We start from the raw sequence: 17,193 nt of genomic DNA, 5'->3' as shown, positions 1-17,193 counted from the left end.
GCCATCTCCGATGCACCTTTCCAGTATTGTCGTTTGTATTTAAACGCCGAAAAAGAAGATACGGGCTGAGGTTGGATAAAAGATAGGAGGAGAAAATGCAAAATACCGTCCCAATTCATCATCATGGTTTGATTCATGTCGATCCACCAGTTCAAATGGGTCTTCCTGACCGTATATTCGAAAAAGAAATAAAACCAAAATCATCAAGTTTATGCAAATACTAAAACGCCAATCGCTATGCAAAGTGCCACGCCCGCACAGGACAGGCTTGGTCGTATAGAAGGGCCCATACTGTCATCATCGTCGTCCTTGGGGGAACGACTTGTCTCTATGGGAAGCGTATTGAGCCAGGTACCCGTCGGTGCGATGGTGGTGACGACGGTCGAACCAAATGGGTACGATAGGGTTATGGTTGACACAATGACGCCCATGGGGCCGAGTGTGAATTCTTGGCCGGCAATCACCGTGGTTGTGAGATGGGAGCCGGGCCCGACGGTGAACGTGTCGCCATTGATGATGGCGACGGAAGGGGCAATCTTGGTTATGGTCGCTCCGCCGATGATCTCGTATTTCGTGTCCGTCTCGTTGGCTTGGAAGCCGCCTAGCACAAGGCCATGCACACGAACGCCTGACGGACCAATCGTGACCGTGTCGCCCTCAACAACTTCTGTAGTGATCGGTGTATCGGGTCCGTACGTGATTGTTTTTGAATGCACAACTACGACGCTTTTACCCGCAACTGTGAGCATTTCGCCCCCCGCAACTACAACTTCGGATTCAGGCTGTGCTTGGACTGGATTGAACTTGAATGACCTTGTTCCGACTATAATTTGGTTGGCGCTGATTGTCACGCTTTGTCCCTGTATATTCGTCGTCGTGCCATGGGGCGGCATGGTCATCGTAACGCCGCCAATGGCAACCTGTGAGCCAGACAAGGACACGTCTAGTCCGCCGACAGTGCCGTTCGTCGGCGACGGGACGCCAAATTTAGTCGGGGAAGGGGGTGGTTTCGCAACAGTGCCCCCTAAGCCAACAATGGCTGTGGGATAAATCGTAAACTTGCCCCCATCAACGCTGACGGTCGTGGTCTGGTCGGGTTTTAGCGAACTATATATCTCGCTGTTTATGATGACCTCGTTCCCCTTTGCTGTGACATTAAACGTGGGTCGCGGCTGATTGTTCCCCTCAGGCGTCCGTCCCAGGCCGCCCTGGCGGCCTAGACTGCCCTGATCACCCTGATCGCCTTGATCGCCCTGATCGCCCTGATCGCCCTCAGGTGGCACAGATTTGTGTATTATCGGATTTGGGTATGGATCAGACCAAGTTGCGCTGTAATTGGGTGGAGGGTCAGAAGGGAACACGACCGAGGGGTTTTTGTCTGTCGTGATAAAGGTGACTTTTGGCCGTATGAATGGCGTAAGGGACCTGAAAAAATCCGTTGTGGTTCCTGCTGCGACTTGGGTAACTTCAGGAAAATCTCCCTCTGCCGTTGAAGACGCTGGTGATTCTTCAAATTCCAAACAGTATACTGGGGTCTTGATCGTGGAGTATGGTGGTGTATAGTCAGTTCTATTGCCATAAAAAGTCACCGTCTTAGTGTGAACAATCGAGTAAATCGTCATTGGCTCCTCTTCGTCACACAACAGGGTACATTTCCTCGTGATTGTTGAAGTTGAGACATGTTCATCCGCAGATTTTGGCTCGCCAACTACATAGCAATCGTCGAAACCTATTGGACATTCCATCGTGACTGTTGTCTGGGCTTTGGCACGGTTGCGATGTGTTGACCAAGGTCGAGTCCCCGTCCCAGTGATGGTGTGATTGGATGCATGCGTAGACCATGGTGGATGCCCATTCTTCGTTCTCGAGGGAACCAGACTTTCTGTACCATTGTTCGTGCTTCCATGCTTACCAGATGACGTCTTTCCAGAAGGTCTCTCTTGCGACGTAGAGAAGGGTCCATCGCTTGTGGAAGAGTTTGGTGCTGTGGCTGATGCGATGGGGTTGCTCAGACTTGATGTTGATGGCAAAGCTGAAGAATTGGAGGATACTTGTGGGCGGATCCTTGATCTGGTCTTCAGAGTGCTTAATTCCGATGGCCATGAATCAGTAGGTTTTGATGATGGGTCCTGCCGTGAAGGCAGGTCAAGTGATACAGAGTCATTCGAGCTACCTTGTGATGATGCAGTCGTAGTTGATGAGGATGAGGCTGCGGTTATAAGGTGGCTTATCGATGATGGTGATGCTGTAGCGGGGTCTGATGAAGGTCGTTGTAAGCTTTGCTCGGAACTAATAATAATCGTAGCATTGAGCACTCCACGCGGATATTGAGGGCGGTTTGAGACGTCTGAAACATGACCATCGCTATTAGTTGAAGTTCTATACACGAGGGTAAGACGCCATGTGAAGGCGCCAGTATCTGGTCCCAACCGAACATACCCGCTCCAGTCCCTGCATAGACAAAGCATGGGAAGAAGAAAGAGGAGCCCAGCAGCGCTTTCTTGCCGAACTTCATTTTGATGGAGAACTGAAGGACTGAATAACCACCGCGTCCCCAAGACACCGCGTGCGCCACGATAGAGAGTTCCAGTCGCAATGTCGATCAATGAGACATCACCTATGAATCAGCCCCGACAATCGGAGATGGTATCCTCGCATGACTGCCAACCATGAAATGGTCTTGTCCCCTCCAAAAGCCAATCTAACCGTTTGGTGTGAGTCGGTGGTAGCAAGTAGACGGTCGATTAGCTCGGATAGGCAACCGCTCGCCAGGTAGATTCCTAACAAGACCCGAGCCTGTCTGTTTAGCAATTACGAAGGAAAATCGTTGCAAAAGCAACACCGACAAGAAATGGAGAGACAATTGGAAATTAAAAGAGAAGTTGGGGGAAGCGTGTCTTGGAAGCAAGCGGGACTCTCGACTGAAAAGACTGACAAGGGCAACGGAGGACCAGCCGACGGGCCTCGCCAACTCGCGTACGTGGGTGGCTCAAATAGCTCAAGCAAGTGGGAATAACGGTTCAATAATCCCAAGCATTGAACCAGGGGCCCCCAGCTGATGCAAAGACACGTGAAGTAGAGTCGGCGCGGGCGGCATGGCTCGCCTCCTCGACCAAGGACTCCATAGTCCACTTATCAGTCGGCAACGAAGCGCTCTCGCCGTACGAGACGACCAGCCCGACTTGCTGTTGCCACGCCGGTGACTCGTGGCTAGTCCAAGTGAGCGAGTTGCGGCATAGCGTGCGTCTTCAGTGGAACGCAACATCCACAGCTCGAAGCCCGCTTGGTGCAGCTGAGGGGCTGGTCCATGGCCAGCTAACAAATTCGGACATGGGTTCGGGCGAACTGCCAGAACGGCACAGGGGCGCTTCCATCAAACGTCAGCGAGTGGCTCTGAGGTGGCGGCCTGGGCCTGAGCATTGGCTGATAACGGGCTGACGGGCTGATTTTGCAAGTCTACGGGTCGGCAGAGCCCGCAAGAGTCTTGGCTGCCCGAGTCGAGTCGAGTCGGCCATCGTCGCTTTTTCGCTGTCTTGGCCTCATCAGTCGTTTGCTCCTCACCACAGACATCAATCGCCGTCCGGACGGCATATCGTGGATTGACGCCACATTTTCCCCAAGACGTGCAGCGTTACGGCGTACTCGGTATATTTGGTTGAAGAGATTCCAGGGCTCGCTCTCCTCTGACAATACGACAGTCCTGGCAAATGAGTTTGACATCTTTTCGCTGGCATGTGGGCCGTGGTGCCGTCGGCTGCCCGAGAGAACTTGGAGCCTGTGCTCCCAGCTAAACGTAGATCCCGGTCCCCGGTCCCCGGTCTGTGGGGAGGAAGATTGATTGCATGTTTAAAGCCAGGTAGTGCTTGCTTGCGAATGAGTCTCGGACGGTTTCACTCACTGTTCTTGAGTTCTAGGCCGTCGAGCCGTCCGCCTTGGCTTTGAAATTTTTTGGAGCCAGTCCAGTCTAGGACATGTTAAACGAGATTATTTTTCTCTTTGGGACGTTTTCACTTGGCGAAACCCATTCAAGAGCCTGTCGTCGGTACGGGACTCCAGGTGAATCACTAACACGAACACGTGTTATCGGCGCCTGATGTTCTGCTTGAAGATGTGGAGTGCTTTATTTGCTTCCCATTCATATGTATACTCCGTACGGAGTGCTATTAAACCGACTTAGCACGTCATACATGGGGTGCAATGCCAAGCGGATGCCGAGTGATGCTGTCAGATTTGAGTGATTGGCGGCATTGAAGTGGTGGAACCTTCCTTCAGTGGAACAACAACCGGATATTGTCGCGCGGCCGATGAGCCGATGCAACTTTGTGACCTAAACTGTGTTGAATGACTGGAGCCGCTGACTTCCCTTTCTGTAGAGGTGCTGTCCAGTCAAGTGTCATTTTTTTTCATGGCAGCACACAATATTCTGGGAGCCATACTCGAACGTTGATGCCACTCGGAAGGGTGGCCACCTGAGACTTTGCCAATGTCAAAGTCGTAGCGTTCTGGTTTGAATGTAACGAGTTGATCTTTCCTGTGCTGAGCATAAATGCCAAAGCGACAATGCCGAATATGACGGATGGTCCGTCTGTTGGCGACTTATGACTGTGTACTCTACAAGTCCACTCCGAAATCCGTACTCCGTTCGCCGTATGGTGTCAGCTGAGACTGCATATCTCTGTTCGTGTAGCACGGTGACGGGTATAAAACAAGAAGAAAAGTTACCTGATTGGTACTCCGCACATGATAGACATATTCCAGAAAAAAACTAGACCTGCCGAACTGCGGATGTGGCGCAACGACACAACATGGCTTGAGGCCCCGAGCCGCTTGCCGTGAAGTTGTAGACGACCTCTTTTTCTTCTTCTCTCGTCATTTGCCTAGCCTGCATTTGCCAGGTTACGTCTTCCCTACCCTCACATAAAAAACCCGACCCCAAAGAGGCGAAAGTGTGTGACACTCCGACTATTGACGTACGAGCCCCCTTACCCTATGCCACAGCCACGGCAGGTTTTCGGAAGCTTATCGGAGGCGATAGCCTTGCCAAGCAACCCACCATTAAGTGTTGACAGAATTGACTCCAGGCAACAGTAGATCCTATACCCGAGGTATCTTGATTCATCACTGAGATTCTTATACGATACTTATGGCATCGTTATCGGGAAAGAAAGAAAGACCAGCGAGATCGTTTTCGTATGTTGCCGATCTCAAACATGCATTGGTCTAGAAGTTTCAAAGCCGCAGAGCCAATGACAGTTGATGATGAGTCCACTCGGAAACAGCACCAGGGATCGACCATACTCCATACTCTTCTTTGTAATTGTTGAATGGCCTTCAAGCCTTCAGCTGGGTGCTGTGATAGTCTCCTTCTAATTGCTTGAAACGTACTCGGTCGGAGTGCTCTGTACTTGGGAAGGGGCTGTCAGTTTGAGATGACGGCCATAACCCTGATCCTTGCCTGGCCAGGCCTGATGTCTGATGTCTGATGTCTGGTTCCTTGTACCACATTCAGCACCTTGCCTGAAACTAAACACTTGCCTTTTCGGAACAAACTGCTTGGGTTAGGGTTGATATTATAGTCCCGCGCATGAACGCCTCCATCAATCCCCAGGGAACTCAAATTTGTATGTATCAGGTTTTATTGTTACGAAATCGAACCATTAACGAAGGCGTGTGGTTTTCGCAGAACTTGCAACTGCCGTGTTCGAAACGCTAGAGGCTAGGCGAGACGAGACGTGATATGTTGCTGGACAAGGGCCAACCGTAACTGCTTGATGAGAGCTGGTTATGGAGCAGAGCACTCAGTATGTGTGCGGGGGATTCTCCGTGTAATTATCCTGCTAGTCTCGGCAATACACTTGCGAAAGATATACTGAAATGTCGCAAGTCAGCCTAAAAGCCGGATGTGTAATAGAGGTTGCGTTTTCTGGAGGCTTGCGATCCACTTCCCCGTGCCACGCTTACATTCGGAGGGACAGGTGACGAGAGTTCTGCAGTGGCAAGCTCTTTCGAAGGGCAGTTCCGGCCGTACAAGCAGTTCATCGATAGCGCAAGCATCTTGCAGCGTGCATAAAAAGGCGGCAGTTTGTGTTGTTGTGCATGACTGATTGGCGCGATGTGAACTCCGTAGTTATCGACCTTCTCGATTCTGTCGCCTTGCCTTCCAGATCTAGATTGAAGGCATAGACCATGGCAGCGTGGTGGTGGATAGGAGGCCATGTGGCTGCATAATGGGGGCGGGGCACACCAGTCGAGCGACCAGGGCCCAGCTCGGCGATGGGGCGTTGATTTCCTGGGCCATGGACCGACTGACTACGTGTTGTAGACAGTCGACAACGATTGTGCCATAGACTCGAGGTACATGCGCGGAGAGGGCTTTGAAGGTGACCGTTGTCGGCACGGTGGAGGATGGCGAACCAGAAGAGACGAAAATTTTTGACGTACGGAGTCAGCAACTCGTACAAAATGGCATAACTACGGAGCCAGGCTGTGGAGATTTCCATCTTGGCAGGCAGGTAACGTTGGCTGGCCTGCTCGTGCCTGCCATCTTGACAAAGGTGGATGGATACTCACGAGGTGTGCGAAGCTGTCGAGACCCCGCGTATCTGCTTTGTATTTCAGCCGACCTTGACATGCATATTTCGTCTCCAATGCACTGGCTCTGCCCAGATACGAGTGAGTTCCATATTCATTCACACAGGACTCGCAGTGACGGACTATTGTTGAAGGCAGGGTAGGCGGTCAGGAATGCGGTTCATCCTTGGATCTGAACTCTGTGGATGATATTCGTGTTTTTTCTGGCGGTCAACAAGCCTCGTGCGAATGCGCACGGTGAATCGCCAACCTTTCTTTGAGAATGACATATCGATCGATAGAAGACATAGCACCAATATTAACCCATTTCAGGTGCTTTCAGCTCCCTCAATACTTGGCCCTGAGACATTGCTGACCAACGAAGGGACAAAATCGCTTCAGCGTTGGCCCTGAATCAGGATTCATCCATTGCCCTACAAAACGAAAAAAAGAAGCACATCTGGCTCAGTTAGCCATAGCCATTTACCGATGTCTCATAACTTCTGCGCTCCAACGGCAAGTTTGCGACGTTTCTCACAAGTTGTGATGGAAAGCATCCTGGGAATGCCTCGCCCAATTTATTTTCTTCAAAGGGATGTGGTTCGACATGGATACATCGTCCAGGCTGGCCTGATCTAATAACCAATGACTAAGACTCATTAATTTGACCCCGGGAGAAAACAGAGTCTGGCCTTTTGTCCATCCGCCGCTTAGTACTAGTATCACAATACGGAGTATTCAATGCTGGCTTGGCAGCAGACAGCCTCGGCCAGGCCGATACATGTTCTTGGGACAGATCTTGCCTAGCATCGAGCTAGTGAAGCTTTGATACCAGAAGATGACGACAGCTAAGGATAAGGCGCCATCTACCACCTACCATACGGCATGTGGAGGATAACTGGGAACTGACACTTGTTCTACTCCGTAGCATGTCAATCTGTACGGAGTACACAATAACAGGCTTGGCTCCACGGACGCCAAAACGGACCGCGCGCTACATACAAGAGATGACGGCCGATATCTATGTCTTGACCATCTTGCCCAGTCAGTCCGTCAAGAAAACGACACAACCGCTGCATCATGGACGTATCTTCTACGGAGATTTAAGAGATTACGGAGCAGGTGCCAAAGCCATACGTACACATGGCACGTAATTGAACTTTGCTACCCCAAGGTGGCAGCTCGCTGTCGCACCGCCTTCTACGACGGGCAGGTCATATCTCCACCCACAAGAATGCAAGATGGAGTGAAACGCATTGGTCAACCTGCCTTTCATAGGAGCCAAGCTTGAATAGAGTCATTTTTACTGGCTTCAACTTTATCCGTTAACAGGTGCCCAGGCACGAAAAAACGTTTTGTCCGTATGATTTCGTACCTCCACGTCGCGATGTGACACTAAAACAGCGCCACTTGCATTCTTGACACCTGCAGTGTCTATTCTCAGTGGCATTAGTTTGGAAGCAAGACACGGTGTGCGCGGTGTTTAGACACGTCCGTTTGAAAATTGTTTGCGCGACTACGGAGTACCTTTTTAGTATCCGTTTACTAGCTCCGGGATGTCTATATACATACAAGAATACTCACTGGTCGCCACATCATTGGAAGCACCCGAATGCCTACTCCGTACTTACCAGTTACTAGGATGGGTGGATGTCAGACAGCCCAAGGCGTCTAACTCAGCAATGGCCTTGGTGGATGGTCCCGCCCCGGCGAAGGGGGCGCCGGGATGCCGGGGATGGACTCTTTTGGCAAGCTTGATTTCCTTCAAGCACGGGACGGGAGGCTCACATGCCCGAAAACCGCGTCTATTGTGCCATGGCGCAACAATACGAAGTCGTTTTCAACAACCGTTATTCCCATCTCGGTCCTGCGGGCTTCAGATGTCTCTGCGAGCCGGTCATGTTGATTATGATGAGCCGGCTGAGAAATGACCATCACTTTGTGAGCCGTCCGTGGGTTGAAACGGTGGAAATTGGGGACAGGGAACTGATGCGTCTTTTGACTCACTCGGATGGCTCCTGTGCCCTGCTGCATTCCTCCTCCCTTGGGGGAGAATCCACCAGCGATACCCGCGTGCGTGTCCCTGGGATCCAGTCAGAAGCCTGGCTTGTACTCCGTACTCCGTACCGTACTGAGCTGCACCTGTGGTCTCAGGTGACGGGCCAATCAAGCTGGTCAGGGCATGGCCATGCCCAGCACAAGCTGCCCTTGAAGAGCAAAATCTTGTCAAGCTCGCACAGGGGAGCGGGGAGCGAGAAATCGAGTCTAATGCCAACCCACTTTTGTGTCTGGCTTTTTGGGTACAGCCCCCAGTCGGCCAAGTACGCAGTGGCTACTCGTTTGCTCTGGACTATGCTCCCGGCCTGGTATCATTGATTGCATTGCATCACGGGGTACATTTATTTGCAAAATTCTGGTGCGCCAAGGACGAAGGGAGAGAAGTGGTAATAGAACGGAACAGTCGACAGCGGCGTGTACACACAAATAGCGGATTACGGAGTGAGGATGTACCGAGAACACCGTACCAGACATCAATTGATATCACGTACTCCGGACCTACCTTACGTACGGAGTACCCAGAGGTACCCATTACGGGTCACACGCGGTGGTGACTTGCGTCTCTGCCCTGGACCAGCCTGCAAACTCTACCATCTAGATTCATGTTGCCACACCACCCGATTTACAACGGTGAACGGCTGCTGGCTTCTCACGACCATTGCCACCCACGCGCTAGCAGTGCACCTGGCCTTGCATTCTCCAGTCTCTCCTCTCTGTCTCTCGTCTTGAATTCTCCGCCCAACCCCTGTCACATCGAATGGTCCCTCGATTGCGCCAGTGGCTCTCGCCCCATATCCCCCATGTCCCCGATCCAAGTGACAGCCCTCCGAATGCTCTGCCGACTTTCTGTATGGACTTTCATCTTCCACACTCACTTCTTCGCCAACTCATCTGCCGATCAACTCTCCACGGCATCCCTTGACTAAGCTGCCCGCGCTTCCTCGCCTCTACCGCCCATTCGGAATCCCATTCTTCAATCCTGTACTGAGCCGATTACGAAGAGGACCATAAAGGACGAACTGGTTATGAGAGCGTTGGAACATCCTTCTTGTATCGTCCATCGCCATTGAACTTTACGCGACTACTTCAATGTCTAGGCTGCGAATGGCAAAATAGAGTCGTTTCGTTCAGACGCCCCTTCGATGAACCCCAGGACAACCTGACCAACTTGACGGTGACCTGGGGGTTCTTCAAATTCGGAGAAGCTCAGCACCAGCTGCCACCAACATTCGACCCACGAGTATACGAGGGGCGAATTTTCTACCTACGATATGAGGGCGCAAGCAGCGGTAACGACAGTTGCTGCTGTCTCAGCATCTGTTGCCCCGATCGTGAAGGCAACAGAGCCACAGCCCGTGGCCTTTTACCCTACCGCGTGGTCAGTCACTGCTTCAATATAACTCTCACGACCGAACATTGCCAGGGTGCAAAGGAACTTTTATTATCTAAACATGGGTTCTAACTTATGTACCACAGGCTGGGAGTAGACGGAAATTGGTCGACGTTCGGCTTCCTAGTTGGCTCCAACAACGTCAATGTCCTGTTTAGTACGGCGCTATCGGAATTTTGGGCTGTGGGACCAGGAGGATGTAACAGAAGTATGGCGTTGCGTATTTCGCGAACAATCCTTCGTCGTGTGCTGACGTGTTTCGCTACAGACGACCCTCATTGCAGCTCAAACAGAGGAGGCATTTATTATCCATCCGACTCAAAGCACTGGTCTGGGCTGGGAACATGGGAACTTGGGCTACCGGACTTGGGGACAGGGGGCAATGGACAATATGGCTTTGACACCATAGCAGGTCTCAATCCCATGACCAGTGTTGGGTATCAAATGTCCAACGTTCTCATATCAGCTATCAACTCGACAGACTACTTTCTCGGATTCTTTGGCGTTGGAATGAGATCAGGCAACTTTGGTGATATCGTTGCCACCCCTCCAATGAGACAAGCCGTGGCATCATTTGGTTGGGTTTCCAGCTACAGCTACGGATATACTGCTGGGGCATCATACCGTTCGTCCCCGACTGATATATCACGCAGCGAGAAAGTGTAACATGTACTGACTTGCGACTATAGGCAACACTGTTGGATCAGCGACGCTAGGTGGCTACGATGCGGCCAGACTAGCCATGCACGACAAGACATTTACCTTGAATCAGACGGAAGGTGTTCCCAGACCCCTTATTCGAGGCATTGAGGTATCCTCATCAAACGGAAGCAGTTGGAAACCAGCCACCCGGATCTTGTTGGATTATAAAAGTGCCTTTACGGCCGTTATTGACACGACAACACCCTACCTCTGGCTTCCCCCCGCGTTGTGTGACAACTTTGCCAAGGCGCTCAACTTGACCTATAATGAAACTTTCCAGCTTTACACCTTAACAAACGAGCAGTATCGCCAGTATTCATCCAATAGCTCCCTTGCTTTTGTGTTTAGCTTCTCAAGCATGGACAATCGCGATAACTTTGGCGATCCTCTTGATGTTACTGGTGTCGTAAACATTACGGTGCCAATCACAGCCTTCGTGAGCTTATTGAGTTACCCCTTTATGAAGGGAGCTATTGGATATACCGACCCTGCCGTTCCATATTTTACCCTCAGGAAAGCCCCTGCTAATAGCACCGCGATTATCGGAAACGCGTTCATGCAGGAGGCCTACCTCATGACGAAATATGACTCTGGGGTCTTTTCAATACATCAAGCACGGTTTCCCAGCGATCCGACTGGAGATGCAAAGCTGACCAAGATAAACCGTCCAAACAACAGCCCATACCCGCCGCCACCAGACCCCAATGGTGGAAATGGTCTTTCTACAGGAGAGATGGTTGGTATAGCTGTTGGTGCCGTGGCATTCTTCAGCACACTCGTATTTGCCTTCTTCTGCTACAGACGCCATAAACGACAACAGCGTGAACGGTCGGGCGACGACTTCGATGATGGCAAAGACTCCGCATCGACACTCACGCCAGACTCCCCCAGGAGCCCCGTATATCGAATGCTTTCCAGGATAGTTGGACGCAGACGATCTCGAAGGGCAGGAACAACCATGACAGCCGGCGGCGACCCGGCGGAAGCCCCTGATCACCAAATATACGAACTTCCAGCTCCTGTAGCTCCCGCCGAATTGGATGCTGGAGGCAGCGACGACAACTCCATTTTGGGCGAAGCAGACCTAGGCACAGACAGCACACAGCACCTTAGTGCCTACGAGATTGCGAGGAGAAAATTGGATCGGCAGCTTCAAGGTCCTGTGCCGGAATATACACCACCCGTTGACGGAACCGTTGTGCAGTTGGAGAAAGCTTCTGTGCCTGAGCTGCGGCCAACTATTCAAACGGACATGATAGACCAACCATCACCAGTTTCTCCAACAAGATCTCGTGGCGCTGATTCAACCTCGAACACTTTCCTTGTATCGGAGCCATCGCCGGTGTCACCAAGAGGAGACTGGAACTCAGCTGAACTGCCTTCACCTTTAACGGCATCGATGCCTCCTAGATCATTTTCATCAGGCACTAGAAGCGGAGGTCAATCTACAGCGAGCCGATCTTTGTCCTCAAATTCCAACACGCCAGTATCCCAAGTGACTGACGCAAGACCTCCCCCAATACCTGCCGCATTTCAACGGACCCCTATTGATCCCTCCAAAGTTGTGTGCCTGGGCCCGTTGCCTGAGAACGTTCGCTTGTCAGGCCATACCGTAGGTACTGGCTCACGGATTGTGAACTCCGATGGGCGCGATATACCTGCCAGCATGTTTATTCCCGGATCTCGCACATCTGAAGGAAGCCTGGGGAGCAACTTTACAGAAGAAGAGGTCAGAATGGCCGAAGAAAAACCACGATGCACCAACCATTCGAGCATGGGGCTAAGTCACGGCCACCATGGAACTTTACCAAGTCAGTGGGAGACAGATAGACAATCACTGCCTTCTCAGCCAAGAGAGCATGGAAGCGAAACAGGGTCCCCCAAGCCAGTACATTCAGATGAATCATCTGAGGAAGGCCGCATCGATCCTGGTCGCGATCTAATCCACGTTCCTCAAATGGCCGATAAACGATACAGCTGGGAAGAATATCGATCATGACAATGCTCCGATCAATGATTTGCGACTGATGAAATCGCATTTCGCCAACTCGATTCTTTATTTTGATGGCGTCCACATCTTAAGCGATCTTTTATACCGTATTCTTGTAATCTTTTTTTTTTGAAAGTAACAATAGCGAAGGAGTTTTGGTAATCGTCAAATTTATTTCGACAAATATGAGAAGGGGTGCAATCTGGAACCGGAGTTATTAGTCTGTCCTTTACTTTCATTGCAATTCGGGACTTAAATGCTCTTCTCGTTTTTCTTTTCTTTTTCTTTTTCTGGTTTTGTTCTGGGCACAAACTTGGATACTCGGAGCATGTGGGGCAAGGTTCGTTCGCCATATATATCCTTACGTTCTTATGAGATGGAATGGAATTGAGCAAGAGATGTGTAGTGGAGGGGACGTGGTGGGTGCAGAGACTATGGCATGAAGAAGAGGTGTGAACTCTGTTCAGTGGCACCAAATGGCAGGATAGATGGTAGCCGAATGCTGAATACCGACTTCATCATCAGTTGGAGCATCGATTTGATTTGCACCCTGTCATCTTGAAATGGCGCGAGGTCTCGAGACGTATGTTGCAATTGTCTCGGTCTATGACATGGATCCACCCCTTACTCTTGAGTAAAGCGTGTCTGCAAAGCGTTCTAGTAAACTGATTTTCTAGCCGTAGCTCATCACCAGATTTCCTGCCACCAAGTAATGCCATCCAAAATACGCTTCCTCTCCACCTCATCCCCACCCTCGATGTAGGGATCAAAAACGGCATGTTTACATGCATCTGCCATCTTGGTCGAGCCCCCACATACAGCGAAGATGGCCTTCTGCGAAATCAACCCCTCCAACAATTTAGCTTCCTTGCGTATCAAATCCTGCACATATATCTTCTCCCGCTGGTCTCTGGAAAACGCCGTAAACACAGTAAGCTTGTCTCCAGCGAGTGCGTTCCATTCTTCGGCAAAGAAGTAATCTGCGTCCTTGTTACGGTTGCCGAAGAACAATATCATGGGGGCAGAGGACTTGTGCGTCATTCGTTCGTGGATGAGTGAGCGGACGGGGGCGACGCCTGTGCCTGTTGCCATGGCTATGAGCGGCCGTTGGGCATTTACGGCGCCGTGGATGGGGGACAGAACAGGTTTGAGAGTGACGGTTAGGGGGGTGCTGGGCGGCAGGTGGGTTATGTAGCGGGAGCAGAGGCCCTCTCGAGGCTTGCGCAGGATGGTGCGGTACTTGACGAGTGCAACTAGGAGCTCTATTCGCGTGGCTGGAGATGGGGATGCCGGGGTGAGGTGCTTGCCGCCGTTGGCAATGCTAAAGTCGCGGCCGCGGATGAGTGGGAATACTTCGAGGAGGTGCGAAGGGGGAACGCGGACCGAGTAGAACTCTTCGAGGACTTCGATGATGGTTCTTCGGGAGCGGGTGGCGTAGTCAAAGTATTCGTCCAGAAATTCGGTCGTTGTGAATTCGAGGAGGCGCTCCTTGTGGTCCTCGTTGTCGGAGAAGTAGGAAAGGCTTTTGAGGAACGAGCGCCGGGGCACAGCGTTGATGTCGATGTTGTGCAAGAGTAAGTCGCGGAGGGTAGATGGGGAAGGAGGACATAATGTGGGAGGGAGGGAGCAAAGAGATAAATCGAGAGGGTCGTCGGCGATGGCGTCCCATTCCATCAGGGTGATGACTTTTTGCACGTCTTCGGGGAAGTTTTTGGGATAAATGGTCAGACAGTCGCCTGGGTTGACTTGCAGCGAGCTGGGGATGTCAAAGGACACGAGGCGTACATCTTGCCAGTGCTCTTCGGGAGTGAGTCGTTTGTTTCCAACGAGGGTGGCTTGCAATCCGTAGGGGAGAGGTAGTTGGTTGAGTGGCGGTGTTGAGGGTGGTTTCTTGGTGTCCCCATTGAAATGAGACTTTCTAGAGACCTCGGCGCGTTTGTCGATGGCGGGTGCTAATGACCATTTTGGAGGAAGCATCTCATTCTCGGGTACGGCACCTCGTCCCTTTGGATCGGGGTAGTACTTTAATAGATGTTTGCGGAGGCCATCTGCCCAGCGCACAAAGCTTCCGTCGATACTATTGGACGTTAGATGCAGACTTGATAGGGCATTGGCAAGGACATACCCTTCTGGGAATTGCTCATCAGCTTCGCACGGCTCAATGAATGTAGAGGCCCCTAGTTGGTCAAGACGCCGGATAAGCTTTCTGGCTGCCCAGTTGAATCTACGCATGAAGTTAGCCAAATGTTGGTCATGGGCCAACTGATGCAACTCACTTGAGATAGGTGCTGTCACCGAGACCAACGCACGAGTACTTCATTTGGCCCAAACAGTCATGCGGCAGCTTCTTGCGGAGCAGCTTCTTCCAAAATAAGAGGGAGTTGTGTGGCATGTCACCCTGTCCGGTTGTTGAGATGACAAACAAGACGAACTGATGCTGGAGGAGTTCATTCTGTGTGAAAACAAGGCGCTTAGCAAAACCGGGGAGTGACCGAGTCAAATTGCTGCACAACTTACCAAGTTCACATTGTCTAGCTCCTCGACGCGGCTGGTAAAGCGCAGTCTCTGACACAGCTTGCCGAGCTCTTCGGCCATATCCTGGGCATTGCCAGTCTCGGAGCCGTACAGGACCAGGACGGTCCTGTCTGAGCTGGTCATGCCGCCAGCGTGTTTTGTTTGCTCTTGGGCAAAACGATGCGTGCAATGGGAAGGGCTAGCTAGGTGGCTGCTCAGAAAGCTGTATACTCATGAGAAACGCCGTCGCGGGGCGCCCGCTAACGTGTGTAACGTCGTTGATGACAATGAACTGGTTCGTGAGAAGGTTGTGAGCAGAGTTGTGATGGATTAAAACTCGGCGCTCCATGGGTCCGATGCCGGTCGGTGGCGTTGGCCAGGCCGACCGAGATCTTATCAATCATCGGGAGGTTGCATCGCAATCTGTTTTGACACCAATGACGTTCACGGAACAGCTACAATGGACGAAATGGGCGCCGTATAATTGCCATCTTGCGTGGTAGCTTTCAATCAGATTTTGCGAGGCTTGTGCGGGAGTGATTCACGTGCTCTTTACAATGTCTCCAGACGCACAATGATACGATGCTTCCATGTTCAGCAGCGGTTTGCCGCTGGCAGAAAATCCACTGGCTGACATGCACCAGGGCTCTGGCGCTGTAGAGTGACTTCAGTTAGCCTGAGCTCATCGGCCTGACTCGTCACATGCGCTGCCTCAATTTGCGCATTACACGTCGTAGCAGCGAAGTCGTTGCCGGGGAAGCACGCCGTCGCCACAAGCGCTCACACCAACCAGTGTTGTAAAATTAGCTCCCCCGCATGGATTTGCGTCCTGCACGTAATCGTGTGTCGCAGTCATTAGCATGAACAGCAAAACATTGTGGTATATAGAGTCGTCACTCATCTATCCCTGTCTCGTGGTCTAGCTCACTGAAGGCTCGGGACGAGTGGACCTGTGGGACATTGGCATGGGTGCCGGTGCTCCGTCAGTGAAGGCGGCGTCTGATGGATTTGTTCGTGAAGGCAAGATGACGGGAGGGCAGAGGGGCAAGATTCACATCAAAGAAGATGAAGATGGCGAGCACTTCAGCCATCAATTCAATGGCCATGGCCGATTTGTGCGTCTGGGCAGCCTTCTGGGGACCGGCTAAGGGTAGGGCTTCGCCGCACATGCATGATTCAACGGGCAAGAGCGACTGACCGAACTTGTACGCAGATTGAAGCCTTGGAAGACAGCAACCAGCCTGCCAAGTAGGTGGGTACTAGGCACTCAAGCCGAATGCCCAGACCCACCAGGCTGGCGACTGTCCTGTGTCATACAAGACGGCAGGTGTGCCTGAGGGCTTTGAAAGAGGAAAACTTATGTTTGTGAAGAGGACACTCGTCAAATAAAGGAGAGGCTTTCATCTCGGAGAGTAAACGGACTGGACAAAGTGTCCACGGGGAAATATGACGTGCCTTGCGTGTCCTGGCCTTCCTTTGTACACTTCATCTCTTTCAAGGCTGCTGCTGCTGATGTTTGAATGTACGTACATACAATACGCATGACGGACATGCAGGATGTGCAGCGTCAAGCGTGCGGTCATGCATGGAAGGAGCTAGAACGGCCACCGCCTCCCCCCCGCATTGGCCGTCGTGCTCAAGTGCTTCTGTCTGGTCGCTTGTGTCTTCAGTGCTGGGCTGGAGTTGGCTTGTGGTTGGCCAGTGGCACCAGAGTCAAGTCCCAACTGTTTTGTGGCAGGTACAGTCAGCTGTTGTTACTGGTCGCCAGCAAGAAGCACCGCGACATCTGGTCTCCTCTGGCAGGGACAAATGCCAATAACAGAAGCCCCCCCTCGCTACTCACGGCGCACACTCACATCCCAGGGAAGGCACTCTTGCTGAACAGCCCCAGCACCGCCTGTCCTTCCCGCCCTGCTTGGTCCAGATACCCCTGCCTGTCTTTGTTTGGTCCCGCTCCCTGCCCACTGCA

The 17,193-nt window shown here is 51.8% G+C and overlaps 4 protein-coding genes across 4 annotated transcripts; 1 reads left to right on the top strand and 3 right to left on the bottom strand.

Moving 5' to 3' along the window:
• Positions 1–209: 209 nt before the first annotated feature.
• Positions 210–1,745, bottom strand: G6M90_00g006080 (uncharacterized protein; the record flags this gene model as incomplete). Its single annotated transcript, XM_066129607.1, has 1 exon — positions 210–1,745. The coding sequence occupies one exon, from the start codon at positions 1,743–1,745 to the stop codon at positions 210–212; it is 1,536 nt and encodes a 511-aa protein (XP_065985706.1).
• Positions 1,746–1,908: 163 nt separating this feature from the next.
• On the bottom strand, positions 1,909–2,103 carry G6M90_00g006070 (uncharacterized protein; the record flags this gene model as incomplete). The annotated part of the gene is made up of 1 exon (XM_014694413.2): positions 1,909–2,103. One exon carries the CDS (start codon positions 2,101–2,103, stop codon positions 1,909–1,911), a length of 195 nt encoding a protein of 64 aa, XP_014549899.2.
• Positions 2,104–9,899: 7,796 nt separating this feature from the next.
• On the top strand, positions 9,900–12,719 carry G6M90_00g006060 (uncharacterized protein; the record flags this gene model as incomplete). Its single annotated transcript, XM_014694414.1, has 4 exons — positions 9,900–10,006; positions 10,105–10,226; positions 10,287–10,643; positions 10,708–12,719. The coding sequence occupies 4 exons, from the start codon at positions 9,900–9,902 to the stop codon at positions 12,717–12,719; spliced, it is 2,598 nt and encodes an 865-aa protein (XP_014549900.1).
• Positions 12,720–13,397: 678 nt separating this feature from the next.
• Positions 13,398–15,368, bottom strand: TAH18 (NADPH-dependent diflavin oxidoreductase 1; the record flags this gene model as incomplete). Its single annotated transcript, XM_014694415.1, has 4 exons — positions 13,398–14,787; positions 14,836–14,934; positions 14,987–15,162; positions 15,228–15,368. 4 exons carry the CDS (start codon positions 15,366–15,368, stop codon positions 13,398–13,400), a joined length of 1,806 nt encoding a protein of 601 aa, XP_014549901.1.
• Between the last annotated feature and the right edge of the window lie 1,825 nt (positions 15,369–17,193).

This window comes from Metarhizium brunneum, chromosome 1 (genome assembly GCF_013426205.1).
Source record: "Metarhizium brunneum chromosome 1, complete sequence".
Taxonomy (NCBI): Eukaryota; Fungi; Ascomycota; class Sordariomycetes; order Hypocreales; family Clavicipitaceae; genus Metarhizium; species Metarhizium brunneum.
This window is presented reverse-complemented; position numbering and strand designations above follow the sequence as displayed.